The sequence below is a fragment of the Eschrichtius robustus genome, chromosome 3 (assembly GCF_028021215.1).
Source record: "Eschrichtius robustus isolate mEscRob2 chromosome 3, mEscRob2.pri, whole genome shotgun sequence".
In the NCBI taxonomy this organism is placed as follows: Eukaryota; Metazoa; Chordata; class Mammalia; order Artiodactyla; family Eschrichtiidae; genus Eschrichtius; species Eschrichtius robustus.
In genome coordinates this window covers 82319870-82337590 of record NC_090826.1, presented here as the reverse complement: position 1 = coordinate 82337590, position 17721 = coordinate 82319870, and the positions used below count along the sequence as shown (strand labels likewise).

The 17721-nt window shown below is 34.9% G+C and overlaps 1 protein-coding gene across 8 annotated transcripts in view; it reads right to left on the bottom strand.

Annotated features, from left to right (window-relative positions):
- Positions 1-17721, bottom strand: part of CCDC18 (coiled-coil domain containing 18) — a 115751-nt gene that overhangs the window by 84533 nt on the left and 13497 nt on the right. For all 8 annotated transcript variants that reach the window (XM_068540329.1, XM_068540331.1, XM_068540334.1 and 5 more), the window contains 5 exons: positions 9053-9149; positions 7520-7641; positions 6299-6590; positions 3513-3637; positions 2490-2650 (listed from right to left, as the gene is read on the bottom strand). In XM_068540329.1, the coding sequence (XP_068396430.1) occupies positions 2490-2650; positions 3513-3637; positions 6299-6590; positions 7520-7641; positions 9053-9149 (797 nt within the window). The remainder of the gene's footprint in view (positions 1-2489; positions 2651-3512; positions 3638-6298; positions 6591-7519; positions 7642-9052; positions 9150-17721) is intronic.

Below are 17721 nucleotides of genomic sequence, written 5' to 3'. Positions count from 1 at the left end.
AAAACAAAATACTAATTAGAAAAGATATCTGCACTCCCATGTTCACTGCAGCATTATTTACAATAGCCAAAATATGGTAGCAACCTAAGTGCCCATCAATTGATAAATGGATAAAGAAGATGTATATGTAAAATGTATTTATACAATAGAATATTAGTCAGCCATGAAATAGAATGAAATCCTGCCATTTGCAACAACACTGATTGATCTAGATGGTATTATGCTAAGTGAAATAAGCTAGACAAAGACAAATACTGTATGATTTCATTTATATATGGAATCTAAAAAAACAAAACAAATGAAGAAACATAACAAAACAGAAACAGACTCATAGATACAGAGAACAAACTGGTGGTTGTAGTTGGGGAAGGGGAAGGAGGAGATAAATAAAATAGGTGAGAGAGATTAAGAGGCACAAACTTTCAGTTACAAAATAAATGAGTCATGGGGATGAAAGGTACAGTATGGGGAATACAGTCAATAATATTGTAATAACATTGTATGGTGGCAGATGGTAACTAGACTTATTGTGGTGATTTTGTAATGTCGAATCTTTATGTTGTGTACCTGGAACTAACAGTGTTGTAGGTCAATTATACTTTAATGATAAAGAAAGAAAAAGAAAGGAAGAAAGAAAGGGCAATATTCAAATGTTTAAAAGCAACAAACAAACAAATAAACAAAACCTAAAGAGTCTTAAAAAGACTATCTAATAACCTAGATAATCATATATAAGGTATTCAAGTGATTTGCTATTATTACAAATACGGCAAGTTTTCTTCTACACGGTGGTTTCTTCATGTTAATTATTGGCTAATAACTAAGTATATTAAAAGTAAAAGTGGATCCATAATGTACAACATGATGATAATAAGTTACACTCTTGTATAGTATATTTGAAATTTAAGAGAGTAGATCTTAAAACTTTTTTCCTTTTTTTTTGGTATGTAAATGAGATGACGACGTTAACCAAATTTACTGTGGAAATCATAACATATGTAAGTCAACTCATTACACATTTCAGTTACCTGCTGTCAACTGAGGCTCGAAAATAATAAATGGAAAATTCCAGAAATAAACAATTCATAAGTTATATACTGTGTGCCATTCTCAGTAGTGTGATGAAGTCTCACACTGTCCCTTGCCATCCAGCTCCGTCCTGCCTAGGATGTGAATAATAATCCCTTTGTCCATGTATCCAACCCGTTAGACACTTAGTGGCCAACTAGGTTATCAAATCAACTGTTGCAGTATCGCAGTGCATGTGTTCAAGTAATCCTTATTTTACTTAATAATGGTCCCAAAGTGCAAGAGTAGTGATGCTAGCAATTCAAATATAAAAGAAGCTGTAACATGCTCCCTTTAAGTGAAAAGGTGAAAGTACTAGACTTAATAAGAAAAAAAGTTGTATGCTGAGGATGCTAAGATCTACAGTAAGACTCTTCAATCCATGAAATTGTAAAGAAAAAAGAAATTTGTGCTAGTTTTGCTATCACACGTCAAACTGCAAAAGTTATAGCCACAATGTGTGAAGATGGAAAAGGTATTAAATTTGTACAATAAGATATTTTGAGGGAGAGAGAGGCCACATTCACATAACTTTTATTATAGTATACTGTTATAATTGTTCTATTTTATTATTGTTGTTGTTAATCTCTTATTGTGCCTAAGTTACAAATTAAACTTCATCACAGGCATGTACGTATAGGGAAAAACATAGTAGTACATAGGGTTTCATACTATCTGCAGCTTCAGGCATCCACCGGGGGTCTTGGAATATATCCTGGGAGGATAGGCAGGGACCACTGTATGTCTTGATTGTGGTGATGGTAACAAGGGTATAACCATATGAAAAAACTAAACATCTGGACTTCCCTGGTGGTGCAGCGGTTAAGAATCCACCTGTCAATGCAGGGGACATGGGTTCGAGCCCTGGTCCGGAAAGATCCCACATGCCGCGGAGCAACTAAGCCCATGCGCCACAACTACTGAGCCTGCACTCTAGAGCCCCTGAGCCACAACTACTGAGCCTGCATGCCACAACTACTGAAGCCCGTGAGCCTAGAGCCCATGCTCTGCAACAAGATAAGCCACCGCAATGAGAAGACCATGCACCACAACGAAGTAGTCCCCACTCACCGCAGCTAGAGAAAGCCCGTGCGCAGTAACGAAGACCCAAGGCAGCCAAAAATAAATAAATAAAATAAATTTATTTTAAAAAAAAATCTGACAAAATGCATTGAATTTTTATTTTAAATGGATGCATCTTATTGTAAGTAAATTTTACTTCCAAAATATATTTTTAAAGAATGATGCAAAGTTCAAGAATTTTGAAATAATTTTTACCGTCTTATCAACACATAAGTAGCAATAACAGATTATCAAGTATGTTTGATAACAGTAACCAGTTGATAATCTGTTTCTTTAAAAAACTATCATAAAGAACTCTGATTACAATTTATAATAAGAATTGAATATAATATACTTACCTACTTGATTACCTCCTAGTTTTACAGGTTCTGTTTCTAAACTATTTAATTTGCCACTTTCTTGGTTGTCATTAGAAGCAATAAGATTGTGAGATAATTGATTAGCAGTCAGGTTTGCCTGAAGCTTTTGAATTTCTGCCTCTTTCATTGCAAGCTTAATCCTGGCACAAAAGAAAATAAACCAAAAATTATTAGAAAGATTCTATAAAAATATCACATACCATTTTCCCCTTTCAAATTAAAATAATTTTAATTAAAAAAAATTTTAAACTCTGATATTAGTCAACTATTGGCCAAGATACAGAAAGTCTTATATACAACTGATTACACTGTAAACTGGTTCAGCTACTTTAGAAACTTGATAGTATACACCCTATGACCCAGCAATTTTACTTTTAGAAATATCTGCTAGAGAAACTCTCGCATATTGTACAGGAAACATGTGTAAGTATGTACTTTGCAGCACTATTTGTAATAGACGAAAACTAGAAATAAGGCAACTATCGACAAAGGAACAGATAAATTGTGATGTAGTTGTAGGAGAGACTCTTACACAGCTATTAAAACTAAACTAACCACACTAATCCATCCATTGATCAACCATTATACCTACCTACCTCGACATCGATGAATTTTAAAAATGATGCTGAGTGAAAAGGCAAAATTACAAACCATATAAAAACAGTATATTTATATGTGTGAGTATAAGCAAACACAAATGAATTGAAGGATAGATACCCATCTCATGATGGTAGATAACTTAGGAGGAGAATGGGACTAGTGTTAAGGATCAAAGGGCATTATCTACCCTGTAATGTTTTATTTTTTATTTAAAGAAACAGATTTGAAAAAAATATCAAAAAATGTTAAGAATAATCAGCTCTTAGTTGTGGAAATATGGATATTTGTTATAATACTCTCTAGACTTTTCTGTATATTTCTCAACTTCTCAACTAAAGATCTTAATTACCAATTTTTAAAACACATTGTATGTGCTAAAACTTCAGCATCTGAAAACCGTACCTCAATTCCGAAATCACCATTTTATTTGTCTCACAGCAGCCAATGTAACTGTCTTCCTTGTTTGACAAAATACTCATCTGGTGCTTAGACAGAGATGATTTAAAACCAAACATTTCTCTTTTTAACTGCAAGTTTAAAAACAAACATATATAAACTTACAATATCTATGATACAATTTATTTATTTATGGCTGCGTTGGGTCTTCATTGCTGCGCGTGGGCTTTCTCTAGTTGTATTGAGCAGGGGCTACTCTTTGTTGAGGTGAGTGGGCTTCTCATTGTGGTGGCTTCTCTTGTTGCGGAACACAGGCTCTAGGCACATAGGTTTCAGTAGTTGTGGTGTGTGGGCTCAGCAGTTGTGGCTCGCGGGCTCTAGAGCCCAGGCTCAGTAGTTGTGGCGCACAGGCTTAGTTGCTCCACGGCATGTGGGATCTTCCCGGGCCAGGGATCAAACCTGTGTCCCCTGCACTGGCAGGCAGATTCTTAACCACTGTGCCACCAGGGAAGTCCGATACAATTATTTTTCATGTAAGTTTGAAAAATTGTGTGAATTTAATAGAAACAATCTAACAGCCATCAACAGAATGCATAAATTCAGTATGAAATATTAACATAATGGGAAAACTACAATAGTTAAAATAAATCTGCATTATATAAATCATTATGGAGACATCACATGACACTGAGGGAAAAACAACAGAGGCACATATCGTACTTTCAAAAATGCACTGAACTATATATTTTTTTTCCAGATACATCTGTATGTGGCAATATTTAAAATATGGGCAAGAAGGATACATATGAATTTCAAAATAGTGGCTACCTCTGAGGAGAGAGGGAGAGAATGGGGATCTAATGAAGTACATAATGAGGCTTTATTTCCCTATAAATTTTTATTCTAAAAATGTCTGAAGTAGATATCACGATATGTTTCCCAGATTTAGCAAATGTGCTATATTGGTCTCTGTATGCATTCTGTATGTTTTGAATAATAATTTTAAAAATTAGTTGTGAAAAGGGGCAAGGTAAGTACTTAATGACTACTACCTTCAAACTATAACAAAATCACACTTTTTAGAAATAGACAAATTCACATTTCCAAACCACGTTATATGGGATCAAGCATATATTATCACACCACTTTCAGAATCACATATCAAGTAATTCTTGATACTGAGTCAAAGGAAGTATCAATTTTAAGTGAATGCTACCTGCATTTGATTATTATCAAATTTCAAAAGCAAACAGTACATTAAAAATCTAAGCAAACAGGGGCTTCCCTGGTGATCCAGTGGTTAAGACTCCACATTTCCACTGTAGGGGGCGTGGGTTTGATCCCTGGTCTGGGAACAAAGATCCCACATGCCACGTGGCCAAAAAAAATTTTTTAATTAAAAAAAACAATCTAAGCAAATAATCAGCATCCCAGGAAAGTAGATACTGCAGGGGGATGGGAACCAAGAATGGTATGTTCTGGTTTAAACTCTGCCACTAGCTAGCTGGACAAATTATTTACTTCCTTGGGTACACTTCTTCACCAATTCAATAAAATGATAATACTGAATTAGATGATTACTAAGGTCCCTTTCAGCTTCATAATTCCATGACAGTTTAAAATTGGTAAAAGTCTACCATCCATCCATATGTGAAACCAATCATGACACATTTATCTTATACCTTTCTCCTGACTTCACCTTTACTTTGCACCTATGAATAACAAATTTCTGACACAAGTATACTTACTTTCTTCCTAATCTCACTTATAAATATGGTCATATATATAACTCATAGAGAAAAGGTGGCCAGATGCTACCATAAAAACAATTTAATATTCTGTACCATTCTAATAGTATATGAAAAGTTGCTCAACATGGTCAACAGGGAAATGGAAATTAAAACCACAATGTGATACCAGTTAATACTCATTAAGATGGCTATAATCAAAAAGACAGACAATAACAATTGTTGGCTAAGATGTAGAGAAACAAATCCTCATATTTTGCTGGTGAGAATGTAAAATGGTACAGCCACTTTGCAAAAGTTTGGCATAAATTTTCCACATGACTCGGCAATTCTACTTCTAGGTATCTACTCAAGAGAAATGTGTGGACAGAGACTTGTAAGCAAATGTTCATAACAGCATCATTCATAATAGTTCAAAAGTGGAAACAACCCAAATGTCCATCTATTGGTGAATGAATAAATAAAATGCGGCATATCCATACAAAGGAATAATATTAAACAATAGAAAGAAATGAAATACTGATATATATCACAATGAAAGAGCCTCAAAAACATTAAGAAAATGTAAGACCACATACTGTACAATTCATTTATATGAAATGTCCAGAAAAGACAAATCTCCATAGGCAGAAAGTAGATTAGTGATTCCCTAGGAGTGGGGATGGGTACAGGGACTAATTATAAATGGGCACAAGGGACCTTTGGGGGATAGAAGTGTTTGAAAACTGGATTGTGGTGATTGTTCCAGAACTTGTAAATTTACTAAAAATCATTGAACAGTACACTTAAAATGGGTGAACGCTGTGGTATATAAATGTTCCTTTAAAACTGTTGTTTTAAAAAATTCTGTGCCATTCTTATACATGGCATCTGAGAGATTGAGAAAGGATGGAAAGGTAAGTTCAGAAAAAAGGATTAGATAGAAAAGAACTGATGACTGAAAGCAGACACGTGAGGAAAAAAATAGAAGGTAATAAAGCAACAACAAAATTATGATCTCTTATAAAGCACTTGGGTAAAATTTTCCTTGTCACACATACTTACTGGCAACTGGGACATAATTTTTTCCAAACTTCTCAGTTCCACCCTTGAACTTTCTATTTCTTGCTGACACAAATCCAGTCTCTCATTCTGTGTTACAATACGAACTTTTAATTCTCGGTTTTCATTCATCAGAGAAAATTTTTCTCTAAGTATTTCGTCTTTATCCTCTAACTCACTCTCTAGCTTAAGAATACTTTGTCTAGATTCAGTTAGTTGTGCCATGACTTCTGAATTTTTCACTGCCATGATCCTTAATTTTTCTTTTCCATTATTATTTTCTTCTTGTAACTGCCTATGAAGAAAAAAGCATAAAAATGAAAATAAAACATACATTCATTTCAATAATATTTAGTTAATCTCACTTTTTAAATATTTTAAAGTTTAATTCTGAAATAATACTTGCTCACATTTACTGAGTGCCTACCTTCTGCATGCTAGGCACTCACAACTTTATGTGGCTAGCACTATTGTTACTCCCTGCTTACAGATGGAGGAAAACAAGGCAAGGAAAGGTTATGAAACTTGCCCAGTGTCTCACAGTAAGTAGTTGAGCAGAATAATCCCACTATCTTGGAGGTATTTCTGCTCCCTTTTAAAAAGTGTACGACAGGAGAGTTAGCTCCAAAATCCTGACACAATATTTTGCAGCATCAAGAAAGTTTTAGATAGTATAAGGAAAAAAATCACGAACTATTTATTAGCCACAACTCTAAAAGATAAAGTCTAATTAACCATTAACAGATTACTATGCAGCATTTTAAAATATATATGTATATACCTATAAAAACATGTCAAACATTAGAACAATCTACTGTTTAGAACTGTTATTGTATTTCATCAGTTCCCTTTTTCACATTTTTAACATCTCTGAAATGAGAAGGTTAGACTAGGTGATGCTTCATGATTTGAAGAATACATATTTTACTAGCTAATGTGGTCACACTACAAGGACACTACATCTGTGTTAATTTTTTCTAAATATATTCAAAGCAAATATGTTGATCATATTACTCTATATTTACAAGTATATTAACATCAACACATGTTTTATTCATTTAAAATCCTAAATTTACAAGTAGAAAACAATTTCAGTCATGGATGCCTATCTTTCTACATTATTTAAGGCCATAATTACAGAATTCAAAATATTCTATTTTTAAATGTTTCAGTTTTTTCTCTATTTCCACACAAAAATCCTTTATTTACAATAGGATACTGTACCTTAATTTCTCTTTCAGAATTTCAAGTTCACTTTTATATAGACCACACTTTTCCTGTAGCCTTTTATTTTCTTTTTCACAGTTAATTAGATTTTTCTCTAATATTGCTTCTTCAGCTTGAACCTAAAACAATAATTTGTTTTAAGTGGATGCACTAATGTGGTCATAAGTTTCAGGTATTTCAAGTTAAAATGTAGTGATTTCGGAAATAAGCAGGAGAGTGGAGTAAGTACTCCACAAGTTTAAGTCCCCAGCCTTGTAGTGAAAGGAGCAAAGTGAACTTTCAGCAACAAAGAACAGGGAGGGGGGAATGCTACCACCTGTCCAGAAATGGTTAAGAGCCTACAAGAAAGGAACAACAGCATGATTACCTGAAAGCAGAATTGTTCTGCTCTTATGTGGACAAGGCAAGCAACTCATGTAGAGATGCTCCATCAAGTTACTAAAGGCTAACTTTAGTGCAAATGTTCCAGAGAAGTAATTTTTGAAATTTTAGCCACAGAGTACTCCCAAGGAAATCACAGCCCCAAATTTAAAACAGATAAAAGTCAAGCATCCAGGTTTGAGCAGTGGGAATGGAGGACTGGACAGATCTGCCCCACTTCCTTTGTTATATCTATCTAACTATAGGGCTCTGCTGAGCAGTTTGAAATTGATAATCCTAAGAAGTATGAAAAAAATCATCTCTTACATTTTCCTCTCTTTCCTCTATAAAGTCCTCCCTCTCTAGGAGGATATTCCCCCTACTAAGTTTTCTACCTCCCACTCCAGATTACCTTATTAAAAATCCTTTCTACAATATTTCTTTCCCACAGGGACCTTTTCCAAGGCTTTCAAAACAGTGATCTTATTAATTCACACTTAAGACGTCAGTATCTAATGGGATCTTAAATTTTTCTTATTTTTAATATTTCTTCTATCCTACCTTACTTCGAACAGAATTTGTAAATATTAATTAAGGATATAAAGAATTTATATTAATTAAGGATATAAAGAATTTATCTTAATGTCCAACATGTGGCCTCCCTCCAAACAGGTTTATTATCATGTGGTATTACTTGAAGATATTCAATGAATGTAATTAAGCCACTATATTACTATGTAGAACCTATTCAAGGAACCTTCCCTCTGAGAGGCAGAAGTGAGCCTCTCTCAGGGTGCTATGTCTAAGGAGACCAATTAAAGGCTACATAAACTACTCTGCCTTCATTTTCACTGAGGTGATAGGAACAAATTTCCTGCTTTTACTTCTATAGCTCCAAACTGCTCACTCACCCCATTTTTCTCTACATTTTGTTCCTTGTCTCCACTCTTTTCCTTCTTTGGATAAGAAAGTTTCTGCTCATTATAAGAAGATGGTAAATATTATACTTAACTAATAATTATAAATTCTTTATTTCAATGATTTTATTATGAATGAGATCATAAAAATTACTCCCCACTTTAACCATAAATAAAGATATTCTATTTATGTCTATATTTTCAGAATGTGGATGGTAATACAAAACACTGAATTTGCACAACTGCCTCTTACCTTTTCCAGTTTTTCAGCCACTTTTTCTTTATAATGTTGGAAAGCTTTACTTAGCTCTTCAGCATTATATAGTGCTTCATTCCTTTGTCGTTCAGCTCTAAAATTTAACAAGAGATAATTAATAAAAGTAAAGAATGCTCTGTACTTGTGTATTTAAGTTCCAAAATGACCTATATTTAATTATAAGGAATAACTAGAGAGAAGCAGATTTTTCTGTGTTAAAAAAGAGTATAAGGCTTAAAATGGCAAAATGAAAAATGAAGACTAGACTACAATAATTTCCTCAGTATGAAATCTATATGAAAAATAAAATAGAATATAAAATACTTATAAACTTTGAAACATACAGACATTCTTATGTGTTGGCAATTTTTTCTCTGTCTGGAAAAGACAGATTAGGGAAGTTGCCTGAGGCTATATGATAAATTTTCAAAGATCAGGTATTACAGAATCAATCCACTGTCTAGTATATTAAAAATACTCAGTAAATCCTGTGATCTTTGAAAAGGCCAAGTAAATTTTCAAAAAAGATATAAAATCTGAACAACAAAATCCAACCACTACCAAGCACTGTCTTAAGCCCAACCATTCTGTCTCACCTCTTAGTTCATCCTGACCTTTCCTCATACCTCTCACACTGAATTGAGACTACTAGGCTGGAACTTGGTCAATTTCATACCCACATCTAAAAATTTTTCTATATTTAAACTTATTTTCATCACATTATTTTGAAGTTAGTGACTCTTCTCTTATCCAAGGTGAATTCCTTTATCTATACTCTGGATCTTAGCTCTTCCCTTTCAGGACTCTTCTGTATTTTCAGTCTCTTCTCTATTGGCTTACAAATTCAAGTGAAAGTATCTCTTACTTCCTGAATATATGGGGTTCTTAAATTTGGACAGCAACTGTGGATATCAGGGATGTCTGTCTGGTTCCAAGTTTCAAATAAAAAAGAGTTTAAACAATAAGGGATTTATTTGAAAATCTACGAGAATATATTCCATTCCTTAGTTGGCATAGCTAGAATTCAGAGAGCAAAGGATACCTGTATTTTTCACTTTTTAGTTTTTAAATGGTCCATACTTTTGACCAGATTTAATAGCTTTATTTATTTATTTATTTTTATTTTTTGGCTGCGTTGGGTCTTTGTTGCTGTGCTCAGGCTTTCTCTAGATGCGGCGAGCGGGGGCTACTCCTCGTTGCGGTGTGCGGGCTTCTCATTGCAGTGGCTTCTCTTGTTGCAGAGCACAGGCTCTAGGCGCACAGGCTTCAGTAGTTGTGGCACGTGGGCTCAGTAGTTGTGGCTTGCAGGCTCTAGAGTGCAGGCTCAGTAGTTGTGGCTCATGGGCTTAGTTGCTCCGCAGCATGTGGGATCTTCCCGGACCAGGGCTCAAACCCGTGTCCCCTGCATTGGCAGGCGGATTCTTAACCACTGCGCCACCAGGGGAGTCCCACCACCAATATTTATAAAAAGGTCATAATATTTTCAGCCTCACAGAAAAGAATGGATAAATATATACATGTACTCCCAACCCAACTTTTGTGAATCTTAACTCTTTGCTATTTTTGTTTCATGTAGCTTTTTCATTATAAGCAAAAAAACATTATAGACATTACAGAGTTGAGGTCCCTGTTCACTTCCAAATCCCATTCCCCTGACTTCTTCCACAGAGGTAACCCTAGTGTGACTTTGTTGTATTATCATCATACATTTTGTACATTCACATGTTAACCAAAAAATCCACAAACAATACATCATAGTTCATCTATTGTAAGAGGCACACTGTTTTCACATTTTTAACATCTCTAAAATTATTATGTATTTTACAATTGATGGTATACCATAGTTTCATGATATTTTTTCTTAGTGATTACTAAAATAACGGTACACCTTAAAATCTGTGGAATCTTACATTCAATGAAATATCGTAATCTTTTTCCATATACTTTATATGAATGGCACCACAATGTATATATATCCTTCTACAGACTACTTTTGTTCCTTATTATTCAAGACATATCTATGTTCATCCATGTGACTATAGTTCACTTTTAAAAATCTAATATATACTATTCTATTGTATAAAAATAGTATAATTTATTCATCCATTTTTTTAGTTGATAGACATTGAGGTTGCTTCCACCTAACACAATGTTGCAATAAACACCTTGGTGCATAGTTCCTTGGCAATATGTGTGAGAGTTTCTTTAAGATAAATAATTAGGAGCTGAATTGCTAGATATTTTCCAAAAGGTATTTCAAAGTTGAAGGTACTATGGTACACCTTCAATTTATTAAATCCTTTAAAAAAAAAAAGTAGTACAGCAGCTGCACCAATTTACTCTCCCAACCAGAAATATGTATGAGTTTATTATACCACACCTTCACCCACACTTACAGGTGCAGTATAGAATAATAATAAAATAGTAACCTATCTAAGCCTCCCAGCGACCTATGATAAAGTAAGTGCCACAAACAAGGAACTGAGAGGTTAAGTAACTTGCCCAAGATCTCACGGGTTACTGTGAATGTAACCTGTTTGCATAATCTTTCTACCTAACCACTTTGCACTACTACTTCTGTCACGGTATTCAATTCATTGGGCCCTAGAGCCACAGTGTTTGGGTTCAAATTCTGCCTCTACCACTTTCTACATGGGTGACATTAACTTCTAATTCAGTTTCTTCATCTATAAAATGAGGATATTATCAAACTCTTATGATTGTGTGAGGAATAAATAAGTTATATACCTAAAGCACTTAGAAAAGTGTTTACACATAATAAATGCTCAGTGAGTTACTACAATATCATCAAATTTAAAACTTTTGCCAATCTAATAGTGTGACATGTTTGTAGCTTTACAACCTCACTGTAGTTTTAATTTACATTTTTGATGACAGTGAGGTTAAGCAACTTTCATGTTTCATTGGATATCTGAGTTTCCTGTCCTTTACTTCTACAGATTCTTTGTCTTTTATTACTGGATATCGCCCCCCAACCCTGCCTTTTCTTATTGATTTGTGAGAGTTCTTTACAAATTCTGGATATTAATCTTTGTTATATTATTTGCAAATATCTCCCCAACCATTAGTCTTGTCTTTTTCACTTCTTTTTTTTTCTTTTTTTTTTTTTATAATTTTCTTTTATTTTTTTTTTAAGTTTTATTTATTTACTTATGGCTGTGTTGGGTCTTCATTTCTGTGCGAGGGCTTTCTCTAGTTGTGGCAAGCGGGGGCCACTGTTCATCACCGTGCGCAGGCCTCTCACTATCGCGGCCTCTCTTGTTGCGGAGCACAGGCTCCAGACGCACAGGCTCAGTAATTGTGGCTCACGGGCCTAGTTGCTCCGCGGCATGTGGGATCTTCCCAGGCCAGGGCTCGAACCCGTGTCCCCTGCATTGGCAGGCAGATTCCCAACCACTGCACCACCAGGGAAGCCCTTTTTCACTTCTTAATTGATGAGTTTTATAAACACAAGGTTTTTATTTTAATGGACTTAAAATTTAGCAATCTTTTCCTGTAATATTCATGCTTTTTTGCTCTCATTTTAAAACATTCTTCCCTACCATGAGACAACACAGAAACTATTCTCATATATTTTCTCTAAAAGTTTTACTTTTCACAATTGGGCCTTTAATCCATCTGGAATTTTTTTTTTTAATGCAGGTATAGTATGAGGCAGGAATCTAATTTAATTTTTTAATCAATAATCAATTCTCCATGAATCATTTTTTGAAGTTCGTTTTTTTTTTAAATATTTATTTATTTATTTAGGCTGCGCCGGGTCTTAGTTGCAGCATGTGGGATCTTCGTTGCGGCATGTGGGATCTTTTAGTTGCGGCATGCAGACTTCTTAGTTGCAGTATGCACTCTTAGTTGTGGCATGGAAACTCCTTAGTTGCAGCATGCATGCAGGATCTATTTCCCCGACCAGGGATCGAACCTGGGCCGCCTGCATTGGGAGAGCAGAGTCTTACCCACTGGACCCCCAGGGAAGTCCTCCTGAAGTATTTGTTTTTAAAATTAAATCAGTATACCCTTAATGTGGATTCACCATTTTTTGATATTTTGCCACCATTGCTTTATGTCTCTCACTTGAGAGATTTTTTTGCACTGAACTATATATCCTAGAGTAACTAGTAATATAACCACAAGTAACTATCAAATTTAAGAAATCTAAAATTGATACAATATTACTGTCTAATACACAATTCACATATAAATTTTATTAATTATTCCAATAATTTCTTTATGGAATTTTCCTTCTTCTGATCCAGGATCACTTACTGCTTTTACTTATCATGTCTCTTTAGTCTCCTTAATCTGGAACATCTTCTCAGCTTTTCTCAGTCTTTCATGACAGTGACATTTTTGAAGAATAAACAGTTGTTTTACAGAAGACCAACCTGAGCTTGTCTGATGTTTCCTCGTGATTCAGTTTCAGGCTAATCATTCTCAAGAGGCATACCACATAAACAGTGTTGTACCCTTCTCACTATATTACATATGAAACACATGATGTCAGTTTGTCCAGCACCTTAATTATTGATTCTTCCATCCTTTGCCCTGATTTGTAATGCCACCTGTTACATTATGAAGATTCCATTGTATGCATGTTTGCTTAAGAGTCTCTGTTCTGTACCACTGATCTTTTTGTTTATTCCTATACCAATATCACATTGACTTAATTAGTATAACTTTAGAAGTCTTGTTATCTATAGACATGTTCTCTACCTTGGTCTACAGCTTCAAAAGTGCCTTGTTTGTTCTTGGACATTGGTTCTTCCACATGATTTTAGGGTCAGTTCATTAAGTTCTACCAAAAATTTTGTTGGGATATTGATTGGAATTGTACTGAATGTATAAACTATTTCGGGGAAAACTGACACCTTTATGTTAGGTTCCCTTCCAGAAAAATGGTATACACCTCATTAGTTAGATCTTCTCTTAAGGCTTTCAAAGAACCTTTATTATTTTCTCCATTGTATTAAGTATGTCTTTTTAGTCTGATATTTTGACATCTGGGGCATTACTGACCCTAGGAAGATTGGCCCTCCCAGGGCTAACCAATTCTCAGAGATTAATAAACTTTGCACATGGGAGTGCACCTTTCATACACAAACTAAGTAATCCAGAGCCCACTCCCCATTCCTCTATCTGGCTCTTACACACCGGGCTAATATTCTCCTGTCCTAATCACCCCAGGACCAGGTACTAGACCACTCAGGACAGTCTTACACTTCTGCCCACTGAGATTATTCATACTAGCCAATCCGAAGGCTGAATACCCTACCTCAACAGTTTATTCCCACAGAAGCCACAGTAAAACCTCTTGTTCATATTTTCTTCCCAACTCCCTCTGCCTTCTGAACAACCCTGATACTTCCCTGTGTGGTCCCTCTACATGACATGTCATGTCTCCTATTTCTAGTAATCTGTGAGTATAAAAACTTCTTCATTTATGACAGCCATTTCCATGTCTATCTTGCCATACCTGATTAAAACAAATCCTGAGTACATTTTTAAACCTCCATTAAGATTGTACCTATCTTCTGTAGATTTTTTCAGATTTAACTTATAGTTATTTTAATTTTTTATTGAGTGAAGTGCTCACATCTTAAGTGAATGAATTTGTACATATGTGTGTACCCACATAACTACTATCCAGATCAAATATAGAACATTTCCAGCACCCAAAAGGCTCCCTTGTGCACCCTCTCAGTCAATACCCTTCACCTAAAAAGGTAAACACTATTTGGACTTTTAACACCATATATTAATTTTGCTTATTCTTGATTTCTTAAGGAAATACACAGTATTCTTTTGCATCTGGCTTCCTTTGTTTAACATCTGTAACATCTGTCCCTGTTGTTAAAGAACTATAGTTGCTCTTTTTCACTGATTCATATATTTCAGAATATGAATGAATATATTTATTAATCCTGTTGTTGATGAACACTTAGCAATTATTAATAAAGCTACTTTGAGCATCCTTGCACATGTCTTTTGATAGATACAGGTCTTCATTTCTGTTGGAGTGGATGCTGGATCATAGGGTGACTTACGTTTAGATTTAGTAGATACTGACAAATAGTTTTCCAAAGTGGTTCTACCAATTTATACTCCTACTATAAATATATTTGAATTCCAGTTGCTCTACAAATTCAAAACTTGATACTGTGAGTCTTTTTCATTTTAGCCACCATGTGCCATAATGGGACTGTTCCTTTCGTCATCATCGTTTTGATTATTTTATTTTTTTGTGGGGAAATTTCTAATGATTGATTGAATACCTTTAATAGCTAAACAACTATTAAGGTTTTCAATTTATTTACTTAAAACATTCATTTATTTAATTATTTATTTGGCTGCACCGGGTCTTAGTTGTGGCACGCGGGATCTTTGTTGCCACATGTGGAATCTTTAGTTGCGGCATGCAGGGGTCTTTAGTTGTGGCATGTGGGATCTTTAGTTGGGGCATGTGAACTCTTAGTTGCAGCATGTGGTATCTAGTTCCCTGACCAGGGATCGAACCCGGGCCCCCTGCATTGGGAGCACAGAGTCTTAGCCACTGGACTACCAGGGAGCGCAGAGTCTTAGCCACTGGACCACCAGGGAAATCCCCAAGGTTTTCAATTTATGCTGAAGTTAGTTTTGTTAAACTTAATTTTGTTGGGAAATCATTTATTTAGTCTAAGTTTTCAAATGTATTATCCTAAAATGGTTCATAGTACTTGGTCTTATTTCTTAAATCATAGCTAAATCTGTAACTTACGAGTTCCTTTTCAATTCCAATATTGGTTTTTATGCCTTTTCTCTTAGATTAATCTTGTCTGATGCCCATTCCCTTGGTCACTGTGAAAAGAACCAGATTTAGGTTTTGGGGATTCTCTATTGTTTCTTTGTTTTCTATTTCACCCTTATCTTTATTATTTAATTACTTCTATTTTTCTTTTGATCAAGCTTTCTTTTATGTCCTTTTCCTGACTACATAAATTGAATGTTTTAGCTCATTCACATACTAATTTTATTATTTTTTTAATAAATTTATTTATTTTTATTTATTTATCTTTGGCTGTGTTGGGTCTCTGTAGCTGTGCGCAGGTTTTCTCTAGTTGCGGCGAGCAGGCTTCTCATTGTGGTGGCTTCTCTTGCTACAGAGCACAGGCTCTAGGTGTGTGGGCTTCAGTAGTTGTGGCACGTGGGCTCAGTAGTTGTGGCTTGCGGGCTCTAGAGTGCATGCTCAGTAGTTGTGGCCCACGGGCCCAGCCGCTCCGCGGCATGTGGGATCCTCCCGGACCAGGGCTCGAACCCGGGTACCCTGCATTGGCAGGTGGATTCTTAACCACTGTGTCACCAGGGAAGTCCCTCACATACTAATTTTAATACATGCACAGGAGACTAAAAATTTTCTTCTGAGAATATCTTTGGCTGCAGCCCACAAACTACAATATTTTTTATATCACTCAGTTCTAAGTCTTCTAATTTTCATAATTTCTTCAATGGTCCATGAGTAGCAAGAAGGATGATTTTAAATCTTCAAACATACATGATTTGGGGGTGGGGGGGCGGGGTTGTTATATATAACTTAATTATACTGTGGTCTGAGAAGGTGATATGTATGACACAAATATTTTTATCTTTGTTAAAATTCATGCTTTCCGGCAGAGTGAGGTAACAAATTATAAATGTTCTACGAGTGCCTGAAAGAATGTGAATTCTCAAATTGTTGGCTACAGGGTTCCATACATACATCCATTAGATCAAGATTATTAATCACTCAACTCTTCAGCTTCTTACTTTTTTGTTTCTTAATCTCACAATTCTAGTAAATGTGTAAAAGTGTTCCCTGTATGATTACAGATTTGTTCACTGAAATTTTGTTTTCTTTAAGTATTTTGGGACTAAATTATTAGATAAATAGAAGTTTAGAATCTTTATAGCTTCCTGCTTAAGTGCTACCTAAACATTATATATATGAGTTCTTTTTAACTCTAGTAATGCTTGTTGCACTTAGAACTATTCTGTGTGATATTAATATAGCTATATCTACTTTGTTTTGGTGACTATTTGCCTGAAACATTTCTTTTCATCCTTTTGAGTTCATCTTTTCTGTGTCCTTATGTGGTTTTCTTTTTCTTTTCTTTTTTACAACATTGTGTTTAATTTCTGCTACACAGCAAAGTGACTCAGTTATACATATATATATATTTTTCATATTCTTTACCATTATGGTTTATTACAGAATATTGAATATAGTTCCCTGTCCTATACGGTAGGACTTTGTTGTTTATCCTGTGTCCTTATGTTTTAAGTATGTCTCTTATAAACAGCATAAAGCTCAACAACCTCCGCCTTTATACTGGCTTTTTAATCCATTATGATTAATCATCACCAAAAAAAAGTCTTTGCAAAGGTTTTGATCTTTCATTTTCAGAATGCCAATCTTCATTCTAGCTCTTCAAAAAGTTCCAAGCATCTTCATGTCACATCTCTACCTAAAAATCTCAATTGCCTATTTATCCTCTCCAGGTTAAAACACAAATCTTTTGGCATAAAACACAAAGCTATTTACAGTCTGGACCAAGCCTGTCTTTTTCCTCAAATCCTACTACACCTGCCCATTTATAAGTACACAAAACTCCTAGTGTTCTTCAGAAATGATGTTC